The sequence below is a fragment of the Jaculus jaculus genome, chromosome 16, assembly GCF_020740685.1.
Source record: "Jaculus jaculus isolate mJacJac1 chromosome 16, mJacJac1.mat.Y.cur, whole genome shotgun sequence".
NCBI classification, from domain to species: Eukaryota; Metazoa; Chordata; class Mammalia; order Rodentia; family Dipodidae; genus Jaculus; species Jaculus jaculus.
The window spans coordinates 15,924,593-15,937,455 of NC_059117.1; the positions used below are offsets into that span (position 1 = coordinate 15,924,593).

At 41.2% G+C, this 12,863-nt stretch overlaps 1 protein-coding gene across 5 annotated transcripts in view; it reads right to left on the minus strand.

The window, feature by feature from the left end:
- Positions 1-418: 418 nt before the first annotated feature.
- The window catches only part of Bbs9 (Bardet-Biedl syndrome 9), a 370,311-nt gene continuing 357,866 nt past the window's right edge, over positions 419-12,863 (minus strand). For all 5 annotated transcript variants that reach the window (XM_045135893.1, XM_045135892.1, XM_045135896.1 and 2 more), the window contains 2 exons: positions 1,035-1,142; positions 419-835 (listed from right to left, as the gene is read on the minus strand). In XM_045135893.1, the coding sequence (XP_044991828.1) occupies positions 804-835; positions 1,035-1,142 (140 nt within the window). In that variant the 3' untranslated portion in view covers positions 419-803. The remainder of the gene's footprint in view (positions 836-1,034; positions 1,143-12,863) is intronic.

Genomic DNA, 12,863 nt, shown 5'->3' on the forward strand with positions numbered 1-12,863 from the left:
AGAAATCTAAGAAGAAAACAAAGTTTTAAAGGAATTCCAAGAGAATACACGAAAGCAGAAAAATGAAACAAGGAAGTTAATAGTAACAAAATATGAACTGTTTTATAATGTAGCTTTTTAAAAGATACCGCTTACTCAGGTTAATGAAAAGAGGTTTGTCTTGAAAATGTTTTAGCATTTTCATAGATAGTGGAAAAATTATCCTTTTCCACTGTTACCTTAATAGCACAAATAATATGAACATTCTATGGCAGTTTACCATTACCCACCTAAAGCCAGATGTACAAGGTGGTACATGCATCTGGAGTTTATTGGCAGTGGAAAGAGGCCCAGGCATGCTCATCTATTTTTTTCTCCTCTTAAATGAATGAACAAATATTAAAAATGATATAGAGAAAAAAACATGCAAAACTATTGATTATAAATCAATCCCAAGTTATTTTTTGATAATTAGATGCTTTATTAAACTTGATACATTTACTACATAAGAACTCTGTGGAAAAAATGGACTATCAAAATAGCTTGGATCTGGATCCTGCATTACGAAGTCTGTGCCCCGCTATGTTATCTTGCTGTCCCTGTGACTGAACTCCAAGAAAGAAGAGACAGATTTTGACTTTCAGCTGACTTATTCATGACATTCCAAGTCTTCCTTGCAAAATAAAAAGGCTGACCACCATCTTCACACAGTCACCTCCAAGAGAGCTTCATGCAGCGCCAGGGCCAGCCCATGCCTGTGTTAACATGACGTCACCCAGGGTCAGGAAGGGCATCTTCCTCTAAACTAGTTCTGCGTCCTTGGACTATTCCAAAACTCCTTGCAAGGCTGGAACATCTAGGAAAAAAAAAAAGAAAGGAAGGAAGGAAAAGGTGTGAATGATGGCAGGGATAGAAGAATGATCAAGCCTCTACACCTAAATGAAGGAAGCTGGAAAACAATGTTGCGAAATGCTCTCCACCTCCAGTGTGGCCAAAAGTAACCGGAGCATTGCTGTTCCAAGCATATCACTGGCAAAGCTCTCCTGTTTTCTTACCACACGTGGGGGTCTCTGTGATAAGGTGCTTGTGATTGGTAAACAGGTCTGCTGAGTCTTCTAGAGATCTTTCCTCTAAGTCTGATTCTGGGATTGGAGTGGAACCACCTAAATGAAAACACAGACAATATTCTAAAAACCACCTGAAACAATCGATGAGACCTGCCTATTCATACGGTGACTGCAGCACAGAAGTGTACCGTACATGACGGTGTGAAATGACATGATAGCAGCCTTCAGGAATGGGCCAAAATCAAGTACCTTAAATGTCTTTGGTGAAAGTCCTCAAAATGCTTTATGGTCCCAAAGACATGTCCCAGTGACTAGGTCTTGACAGCAGTAATGACAGCATCATCTTTAAATGACCCTTTTTGGGATTGGGAAGGGCAAAACCTATAGCAAATATGACATCCATAAGATAACGAGCTGTGCAGAATTTTTCTTCAACATGGAATATTGGAAACTATGCAGTAAATAAGAACATGGGTTGGTAGAGAAAGAACTTCCACACTTGTGCAGTGGAAGACTGCTGGTGTTCCGAGATGATGCAGAGAGGCAAGTCTCCACTTACGAATTACTGTTTAGTTTCAATTCTGGCTGACTTGATATGGGGCAAGACTCCCCAGCTGGATGGAATCATTCTAATGTAAACAGCGAGTGCCACAGACAGGAACCAATAGGCAGGGACAAGTAGGCACCAGGGGCTCAACTTGAAATTGGGAACTTGACCCCAGGAAGGCAGGGGATGAATAGTCCTGTGCATCTACTGTGTGCTGAACTCTCTAGTGTGCATATGAAATACCACAACTCACTCAGTCCTTAGTAACCCTTCCAGAAAGGGTTTCTCACCCTCATTTTATGATTGTGAGTTATTAATAGCATTTTTGTCTTTTGTTATTTCTCCTCCATCATCGAATGATTTATTTTCAGGCTATTCAGGAATACTGAAAGAAGAGTACTATGCCAAGGTTAAATGTAGGGGTGTACAAAGATGATTTTCACATAAACTGACAGAGCCTGGGGCTAAGACCTATACAGCTCCACAACAAACAGACTGGCACCTGTTAATCTTACTGTGTGGCAACCCAGGTAGCTGGATGCGCCATCCCACTCAGGTTCTACCTTCTATCTAGCCCTCCTCCTCTTCGATCTGCCTACATCTTCTACTTGATTCTAGCCCATGTGGATCCTGGTGACCCAACCAGCCTTCCTTACTCCCTACTTTGTACTTGGCCCGAGGCTGGGGTTTGGAAAGATAGTAAATGTTGTTTAGGCCGTCTGGTCTTGTGTACCATTGTTGCTTGAAAGAACCATGGTCCACGTGTGAATGTGAACAGTCACTGGGTGTGTTCCAATCAAACTTTATTTCCCAAAGGAGGTGGGGGTCCAGATTTGGCCCATGGGCAACAGTCTGCCATTCCTGACCTAACAACACTAATGGAAAGCTGTCCTGCATGTCCTAGTTCTAAGGGTCCCTAGAGGCATTTATTAACACTTTCAGATGTCTTATAGTATTATCACCAGAATATCTTATAGTGCTACTATTACTATATTAAAATCATTATTGTTTGCTCTACTGCAACAAATTTACTTTCTGTTTGGGCAATAATAAACATTCTTCCCTCTTAACAGATTTCACTTTTTAGCACAGTTTTAGTTGCACAGAAAATTTGCATATATCCTTTGCAATTTCCTCATTATTGCACAGAGAATTCTCATATATCCTTTGTAATTTCCTCATTATTAATATCTTTCATTGGTATGATACGTTTGTTGCATTAATGAGCAAATGCTAATGGGTTATTATTGGCTAAAATCCACAGTTTATTCGATTTCCTTCATTTCTGTCTAATATCCCCTTTCTGTTTCAGTATGCCTTCCAGAATCTTATGTGACTTTGGCTGTCACATCTTCTTGGCTCTTAGTTGTGACAGTTTCTCTGATGGCCTTGACAGTTTTGAGAAGTATATTTTGGGTATGTTGCAATAACACTGGAAATATTAAGAGGAGATGTCTTCCCATAAATTCTCAGTATTTACAATGATCTCCAGGCATCTTGCTCATCTTCTATCACAAGTGACATGCAGGAGACAGTAAACAGTGACATCACAGAGAGGGCTGAGGGCAAACTGTGAGGCTCCAGGAGGCTATGTGATGAATTTCCAGGTACTGTAGCAATGGACCTGGTAGGATCCGGGTTCCACTTGGGGCAGATAATCAGTCATTTCACCTGGAAAGGAGGTCAGGAGAGACCAGCTGAAAGCACCGTGTGAGGCCATGGGCACCGAGCACCCTCGTGCTCAGCACAGAGAATGTTTTCCACCCTCTATTTCTTTAAATTAATTTTCTCAGCATATGTGTACCTTGTGTACCATTTTTGTGGAGTCAATGGAGTGGAGTTTTTTTTAGGTCAAACACCTTCATTTAGTAGATATCAAAGCAGAGGCTCAAAGAGGGTAGCTAATGCTATGAAGCATTCAAACAAACTTGCTTTGTTTTGTTTTTTTTCCTAGAAGACTTTCATGGCATTTGGCTATCCTCAGTAATGCTTCTTTTCAACAGCACAGGAAATCCGAGATGGACAAGCTCATCCTGGGTTACACTTGAAGACTGCCGGCTCTCCAGTGGCTGATGGTTGGTAGAGAACACTGCCTGGACATACTACACACAGAGACAGCCCACAGCCTGGATGGAAGATCAGGAAGGTGCAGGACTTTATCATGCCGTTCACAACTATGCTCGATCTTAATGGTTTCCATTGTTTCTTTGTGGAATTTTCCATTGAATATTTTTGTTCTGTGGTTGACCTTGCGTAGTTGAAGCAACATAAAGGGAGATCTTGGGTGAAGGGGGCACTGCTGTACTCAAGTACATGTCCACGGACACGTGCATGGAAGGAGAGGAGGGGGGGGGGGTGAAGGGAAAGTGGGAGAGGGAAGGGGAAAGGAAGCAGAGAGAGGAAGAGAGCCATTTCCCCAAATGCGTAAACAGGGAGTTTCTAAGGGAAGTTCTTCAGATGAAGAGTGTGACTGACTTTGCAAAGCTCCTACTCCCCCCACACTTAAACTATAAAGGGAGTTTATAGTGAACTTTATTTAAAGTGAAGGAAGTTTTGAATGATACCCCAGAAAAATGCTTTTGCATCAAGAAAAATGTGATTAAAAGAGAAATGTTACTAGTATAAGTTCTTGAGGCTTTTGCTGTTTTTAAGATCTTCAGCAGCAATTTGGGCAATGAAAACTAAAGACTGTCTGGAAATCAGAGTGGGGACTGTGCTCCTTTGTGGTTCTCTGAATGTATCTCCTTGTTTGATTCCTTTAAACACATCCAGAATAGAAATAGAGGTTTCTCCTCACGCTAGCCACCTCCACTAAAGGATCAACTATGGCAGCATTGTGGCACTTCGGTTCAAGGAAAACTTGACACTAATAATGGCCCCGACGCCCGTGCTGGCAGTTTGGATCTGACAAAGAGAAGCTGTAAAGTAGCTCTTATAAGGAAAAAGGGAAAAGCTAATTTCAACTTAATCGTGGAAGAAAACAGCATTCTGAGAATGTCAGAAGCAGGAAATTGCAGAGAAAAGAAGCTGGTACTGGTTTGTTGCTGCTCCTCAGAACTCACACACTTTCTCACAACCTCAGCAACCACCAGGCACACACACGTTTTCTTCATAATTCTCCACTTTGTTCATTTCCTAGTTGTCTCAAATATATTTTTTCTAATCCAAGGAGAATGTAAGCTGTAGAAAACCAAGCTTCTACTGTATGTTTATATAGCAATTTTGGCTAAGAATTTATATTTTTTTAGCAAAATGGGAGAACAGGAGGAAGAGGAGTGGGTAGGAAAGACAGAGAGGGAGACAGGATGAATAGGAAAAGTTTGAATCACCAATATATTTTATTTTTCTGCATGTACTCTTTTGTGTAAAATATTTAAGGCGACTTACTGGAGATATAGAAACTATACACACACACACACACATACACACAGTAAATAAAATACAGTAGTGGCTAGAAGAACACACCAGAAGAGGAGGAGTAGCTAGGAGGAATTGTGGATGAACAAATGGCCTTACACTAGGGCTATGATAGAGACAAAGTGCAAAAGGCTCTGGGAAGAACGTGCAGTGGCAGGTCCTCTGATGAGCCCTCTATAACCCTTCTTCTTCCAACCTGGGCTGCAGATCAAAGGGACCCATCTCTTCTTGCCTTGGACTTAATGTTTCCTTAATAGCATGGCAAAATTGGTAAAGTTCTGCTTGTTGGAATGTGCTCGACTAATGGCATGTGTATGTTCACATGGATATACGTGTGTGCGTGTGTGTGTGTGCGCGCGCACGCATGTGTGTGTGTGTGTGTGTGTTGTATTCATGGGAGGCACAGTGTGGAGAGTCAACACTGGATGAATCTGGGTTTTCAAAGGTAATCACTGAGCAGACATTTTCCAGAAAAATGCACATTCAGAACATTAAAAAATGTTATAGGGGGCTGGAGAGATGGTTCAATGATTAAGGCACTTGCCTGCCAAGCCTAATGACCCAGTTGGATTCCCCAGCACCCACAGAAAACCAGATGCAAAAAGTGTTGTGTGCATCTGGTGTTTGTTTGTAATGGCTGGAGGCCCTGGTGTACTTATTCTCTCTCTGTCTTTCATTCTCTCTCTCCCTCCCTGCTTGAAAATAAATAAATAAACATTTTTAAAATGTTACAGGCACGCACAGGCCTTAGAAATCACACCCTTGGGAAAGTAGCATTTTCCTTCATGTTCCACCACTGCATGGTTAGTCACACTATTATCATATGACACTGTGGCTGCTCCTTTTTCATTTTAATTTATTGTTATTAAAAAGATTTTATTTATTTTTGAGCAGAGAGAAAAAAAATAGAGGGACGAGAGATAAACAGAAAGAATAGGTGTCCCAGGGCTTTCAGCTGTTGCAAATGAATTCCAGATTCATGAACCACTTTGTGCAGCTGGCTTTATGGGGCTACTGGAGAATCGAACCTGGGTTGTTAGTCTTTGTAAGCAAGCATCTTAACCACTAGCAATCTCTCCAACCCTATTTTTAATTTTTTTTTTTTTTTTTTTTTTGGTTTTTCGAGGTAGGGTCTCACTCTAGCCCAGGCTGACCTGAAATTCCCTATGGAGTTTCAGGGTGGCCTCGAACTCATGGCGATCCTCCTACCTCTGCCTCCCGAGTGCTGGGATTAAAGGCGTGCGCCACCACGCCCGGCTTCCTATTTTTAATTTTTGAGACAGGGTCTCAACTATGTTGCCCAAGCTTGCCTTAAACTCCTGCTTCAGCCTCCCAAGTTCTAGGATTGCAGATATATGCCACCATGCCTGGCTCAACACTGTGTACACTTGAGATACACTGGAGTATATAGGCTCATCTGTCCATTTTCAATCTACCCTTCAAGCTGAGTAATAAATAAACATACTACCCTTAACATGGCATCATGTTACAGTAGTTTCAAACTTCAGCAAGGCAAAATCAAGTGCCTTTCTTAAATGCCATAAGGTTTCAAATATGATACCCTATATTACTGACTACATTCTTTGCAGATCAATCCCGCAACTTTTCTTTTTCCTTGCATTTACAGAAATCAGGCTGATCGAATTGGTGGTAGCTTAGCCGACAGCAACAACAAAAAATCATGGTTAGCCACAGAAAGGCATGGGAAGGTCACTGTTGAATATGCCCTGTGAAATGTTTTCAGCTCCATTTTGCTGCCTAATGACCAGCTTTGATCCCACCACACACAGTGAGAACTTAAAACATACTCAAGACCATGCATGTGCCCTATGTTTGAAAATATTTCCATTTCACACCTCACAGCACAGAGCAAGTGTATGAATAAAAGGGAGCCTAATACATTTTAAGAGGTCTAGCATGTGTCTCAACAAGTTTTTAAATCTCCATAAAGGCTTAATACTGAGTCCCTCAGGGTGTAAGGGCTCCAGTCAGAGTCTGGATGTTAGGGGCAGCGTTCTGGCATGAAGACATTTCCACAGCTTTGATAACGATAGGTGTCCACTGGTTAGAATTTAGGTCTACTTGATAAGGATTAAAAAATTGCAGAAACACAGCCATTTTCATCCATTGATAATTATGTAAACAGAATGTACTAAGCAAGGGGAAAAATAAGGAGTCTTATTTACAAAAAGGCAAGCACAGTCAATAAATCCTCCAGATTGGAAGGAATCCAGGTGAAGAATGTCTCCAGATGTCAGTCTGTAAACGAGCTTCATATAGTGAATTCCCCAATTCATTATTGGCAACGGCAATCTCTACCTTGTGCTGGCATATTATGCTCGCCTACTGTATGTAGCTATATGGGTATTTGGCCCTATAGATTGATAATCAGTTTGGATACAATGGAATTAGGGAAAAGAAGCTGGGGTCAGCATAACTCTGGTACAGCAAAAAGGTGCCATCAAATCATTGTTTAGGAACTTGGAGCTCTGTTCAGGGAAGGAAATGAGAACTCTCTCATTTATTTGCATTACATCTGTTTTTCTAATACATTGAGTTCTCAACCTAGAAAGACACACACCCAGTAAGAACATAAACATAGAAACTTAAAAAAAAAAAGAAACTCACTATTTTGTTAATATCTCAATTACAATGTTGCCACACATGTTAATGGGGACATTAGATCTACCAAACATGAATACAAAAGTATTACCCAGCTAGTGTGAAAAGATGAAGAAAGAATTAATATTTATTTTTCCTTGCCAGCTGGTCAATGTGCAGATCTATTGTTTTTCAACTAGATCTTGTCTATACTATTAAGTGCAGTGTTTTCTCATCCAAAAAGAAAGCAGTGGGGGGCTTTCAATTTCCATTTTGTTTTGAAATCCCAAGGATATTCAATGTACAACTGGAAAGAGACATAATTTGAAGACATTTCCATCTAAAATCCTTTCCTGCCTCCCTGTTCGGAGACCAAGGTTCTTTCAAAGCACACATGTAGAAATAAAACATTATAGCCACAGTTGAGAAAGAAAGGAAGCCAATTGTTCTGCAATATTAATTTCTTAAAACTGAAACAAAATATTGAAAACATAACTCTGTTGTGCCTGGACCTCGCACAACGAGAGCTAGCGCTCGTCCCAGCTTCTCTGCAGCAAGGGCTTGTTAACTCCCCAGTGATCCCGGCAACCTCTCTTCACTTCAGCTTCTCTCCACGACCCAATTACAAGCTATAATCTTGACCAAATTGCGTTGTTTTTCATAACAGCAGAGGTGACTATTATGAAATCAAGAGTTCAGCTGAACCGCTGGCTCACAAACAGGCTAAAGGAAAAAGAAAGAGCTCTGGAGCATACGGGTGGCATCATTGTCTTTCACATATAACAAGGAAGCAGAACAAACACCTGGGCCTCATTCCAAAGCAACTGTGACCTAGTAATATGACAGCCTGGGAAACAATGGCATGCTTTGCATAAAGAGGCATATCCACAAGATGGCAGGGTGGAGCATAGTCATACAAGGAGGCTGGGCTGGGCTGCGAGTCTGGACCAGTAAATGCATGCTTGCATGAATGGATAAATGAATGAATGGTTTGTTCTTGTTTTGTGCTTTGTTGTTTTTTTCAAGGTAGGGTTTCATTTTAGCCCAGGCTGACCTGGAATTTACTCTGTAGACCCAGGTTGGCCTCAAATTCGCAATGATACTCTTACCACTGCCTCCCAAGTGCTGGGATGAGAGGTGTGTGCCAACATGCCTGGATGAATGGAGGTTTTGTGACAAGGTCTTACTATATAGTTGAAGTTAGTCTTGAATGCTCAATCCTCCTGCCTCACCATCCTAAGCGCTGGGATTACAGGTATGAACTACACTGCTTAGGCTCTTTCCTTTAAAATGTAGAAAGTAGCCGGGTGTAGTGGGGCATGCCTTTAGTCCCTGCATTGGAGAGGCAGAGGGAGGAGGATCGCCCATGAGTTTGAGGCCACCCTGAGACTACATAGTGAATTCCAGGTCGGCCTGGACTAGAGTAAAACCTTATCTCGAAAACCCAAAACAATAGAAAATAAAAGATAAAGTAAAAGGCAGAAAGTAACACTGCAGAGGAAATAGGAGAACCAGTGTAAGTTTCAGGAAAGGAGAAAGTGGCAAGGGAACACCAACTTCCAGGAATGACGTGTCTGTTGCACTCTTGAACTCACAGCAGTGACCTTAGTTTGTCTGTCCTCCTTCCACAGATCTCCTTCTTCTTTCCATCTAGGCTCTCCTCTATTTCGATGTCTTTTTTTGCTCTCCTCCATCATACGTGAGAGAATGTTGATGAGCCCCGTATTGGGCAGGTACATACATATAATTATACATACATACATACAATGAACATGTATTGCGTACATGCATGAAAAAACTGCAGAAAGTATTGCATCTGCATGCTGAGAGATGAGGATCGAATTAAACTAGTTAATGCTTGCATTGGATTTGATCACAATGCTCGGCAGAGTGACCCAACCAATAAATGTTGGCTATTATTTTCAATGGTAACCCTAGTTTATTTTAGTCATTTCCATTACAGCCAAGTGCATTTTAAATTGCAAGCCATGAGGACAGCATGCATTATATAAGACTTTCTAAAAGAAACTGCTCAGGAATAAGTTGAAGATAAGACAAGCAGACAGGTGGTGGAATATGTACAGTGGCCAAAGGCAAAATAATCTATGAGGCATTAAGTCCGTTTGGGAAGAAGTTACTGATAGTCTGCTATCATAAACAATTTCTCTTCTGAAGTCCCAATAAGAATTTTAGGGCTGGAGAGATGGCTTAGTGGTTAAACGCTTACCTGTGAAGCCTAAGGACCCTGGTTCAAGGCTCCATTCCCCAGGACCCATGTTAGCCAGATGCACAAGGGGGCGCACGCGTCTGGAGTTGTTTGCAGTGGCTGGAGGCCCTGGCACGCCCATTCTCTCTCTCCCTCTCTCTCTTTCTCTCTCTTCCTCCCTCCCTCTCTCCCTCTTTCTCTGTCTGTCACTCTCAAATAAATAAATTAATTAAAAAAAAAAGAATTTTAAAAGGGGGCTACAGAGATGGCTTAGTGGTTAAGCACTTGCCTGTGAAGCCTAAGCACCCCAATTCGAGGCTCAATTCCCCAGGACCCACGTTAGCCAGATGCTCAAGGGGGCGCACACATTTGGAGTTCGTTTGCAGTGGCTGCAAGCCCTGGCACGCACATTCTCTCTCTCTCTCTCTCTCTCTCTCTCTCTGCCTTCTTTCTCTCTCTCTGTGTGTTGCTCTCAAATAAATAAATAAAATAAACAAAAAAAATTTTTTAAAAAAAGGATTTTAAAAGTACTATGACCGAGGTAGTGCATAAGCCCATGTGTTGCTCTCTGTTACCAGCTATGCCACTACTACTGTGAAATGCAAGCTCACGACACCGTGACATAAATGGAGGAAATGTTAAGATAAAGCAGTAAAGCAGTGGTAGGTTTGCTTTCTCATGGGAAACTGACATGGCCAGCAGATGAACCTTAAAAGAGGAAGTCTGCTGAGCTAGTGTTACTAAACAGAGGCGGCAGCCAAGGAATGGGGGAATGGAGCAATGCATTTCAATGTATGCCTCGAAGGAAGCAAACACAAGTTACTTTTATATGACTTTAATTCTCCCAATGAACACTTTATGAGTGTTGGCAAGTCCTTCTGGAAAAGGAAGGAATTATTAATGAAGGACTCAGTGGCAACCGCTCACCAGTGCTCAAAAATAATGCTTAATAAAAAAAAAACATTTAGAATACACCTCATCTCTAAAGATACTAAACTTTGACAGATTCTTTAAAAACAGTGAAATATTATGCCTACATATTTGATCTTTTCTATTTTACTTTTCATATGATTTTATAGCTTGTATGATAAACAAAGAAGCTTCCCACAGGAAAACAAATGCATAGAGCAATGGAGTTCATTTTTTTCTCTTATACAGAATGGGTGCTTAATATATTCTTGTTGGCTTCAAAAGAATGCATGAAACTTGAGGAAATACAGTCTTAAGAAAAAAACAGTCATCACTGAAGAATGTTCCATCACATAATTCCAGGATTGTGGGCTGACCCAGACCTCTAACATAGAGGGTAATGAATTCAAAGAAATCATCAACAGGCTTTGTATTGTATATTTTTCTAAAAAAAATAAAATTCTAAGTTATTCACTTTAACAAATCCTTACACTTTGAAACATGTGGTCTTGCTAACAGGTAGTTCTCAAAATTCATCAGCAGCTTCCAAAGCAAGGCCTCTTCAGCTAGACGATCAGAATTTTAATCCTCCCTACCTCATTATTCGTTTTTTTTAAAGACTCTGGTTACTAAATCTTTCTCTGCCTTAGTTTGCTTATTTGTAACAGAGAATTGTGAAAGAATAGTTAAGTGAATAAACTAAGGAAAGCCCCTCAGCACTGCTGGGTTCATAGTGATGAACAGGAGTTATATGTCCTCACTATCACCATCACCATCACCACCACTATCATCATTGCCATCACCACTACCAGCATCTCCACTACCACATCTCCATCATCGTTGACACTATCGTTATCACCATAACAACAATTATCCCCACCTTCATCACCATCACCTCCGTCATCACTATCATTATCACCATTACTACCCCCACCATCACCACCATCCTCTGTTGCTCTATTGCCAAATTTCCTTACCAGTGACTGGGATTCTCATGTAAGCTAGGGAGAGGAGCTGACAAAAGGACGTAGGAAGCACTAGTTATAGCTCTCTCAACTCCCAGAAAGTGAACTGTTAGCTAGTCAAGGAACAGCTCATATATAGGGTGTATCGTTTGCAAAAATTACAATGCCAAGTAACATCTTGGTAAAGAAAGGGCAAAGATTGGAGTGTAAATAAATCATAAAATACAACAATAAACATCAAATCAGGAAGAATTTACTAGCTCTCAAACCTTCTTTCCTACCAGCATCTTCCTCCATTTCTCTGCTCTTGTCAGTGTACTTCTCCAAAAAATTCTCAGTATTGACTATTTTCTTAACTTCTTTCTCTCATCCATCCCAGGCTAGTCTCTGTTTCTATTGCTCCTCAGAAGTTTCTCAAAACCACAATGACTTCCACATTGTAAATCTGCTGGCCAGTGTCAGCTGTCAGTCTCCCTAGTGGCATGAGCACACTTTGCATGGCTGATCACTCCTGTGTTCTCGGGAACATTCCACCAGGTCTTCTCTTGCATCACTACGGGCTCTTTCTCATTATCTTCTGTTGGTTCCTTCTCTTTCCCCAAGTTTCATGAGCAGCCAACGTTCAGACTTTTGTCTTCATCTCTTTCTATACTTAGTCTCTTGGTAACCTTTCCAGATGTTACAGCTTTGAATAACATTTTTATGCTGGCAGCTCATGTTTTTTTGTTTTGTTTTGGTTTTTTGTTGTTTTATTTTGGTTTTGGTTTTCTGAAGTAGGGTCTTGCTCTAGCTCAGGCTGACCTGGAATTCATTATGTAGTCTCAGGGTGGCCTTGAACTCTTGGCAATCTTCCTACCTCTGCCTCCCGAGTGCTGGGATTAAAGGCTTGTGCCACCACGCCCAGCAAGCAACTCACAGTTTTATAATTCCAGCCCAGATTTCTCTACTAAATTCTAAGCTACTCAATATATCCACTTAGATATATAATGGCATCTCAAACTCTACATGCCCCAAATGTTACTTCTTTTTTCCAGGTATGTTCTCACTCTAGCCCAGGGTGACATTGAACTTGCTCTGGAGTCCAGGCTGGCCTTGAACTTACGGTGATCCTCCTACCTCTGCCATTAGTGTGGGGACTAAAGGTCTGTGCCACCATGCCCAGCTCCAATTGT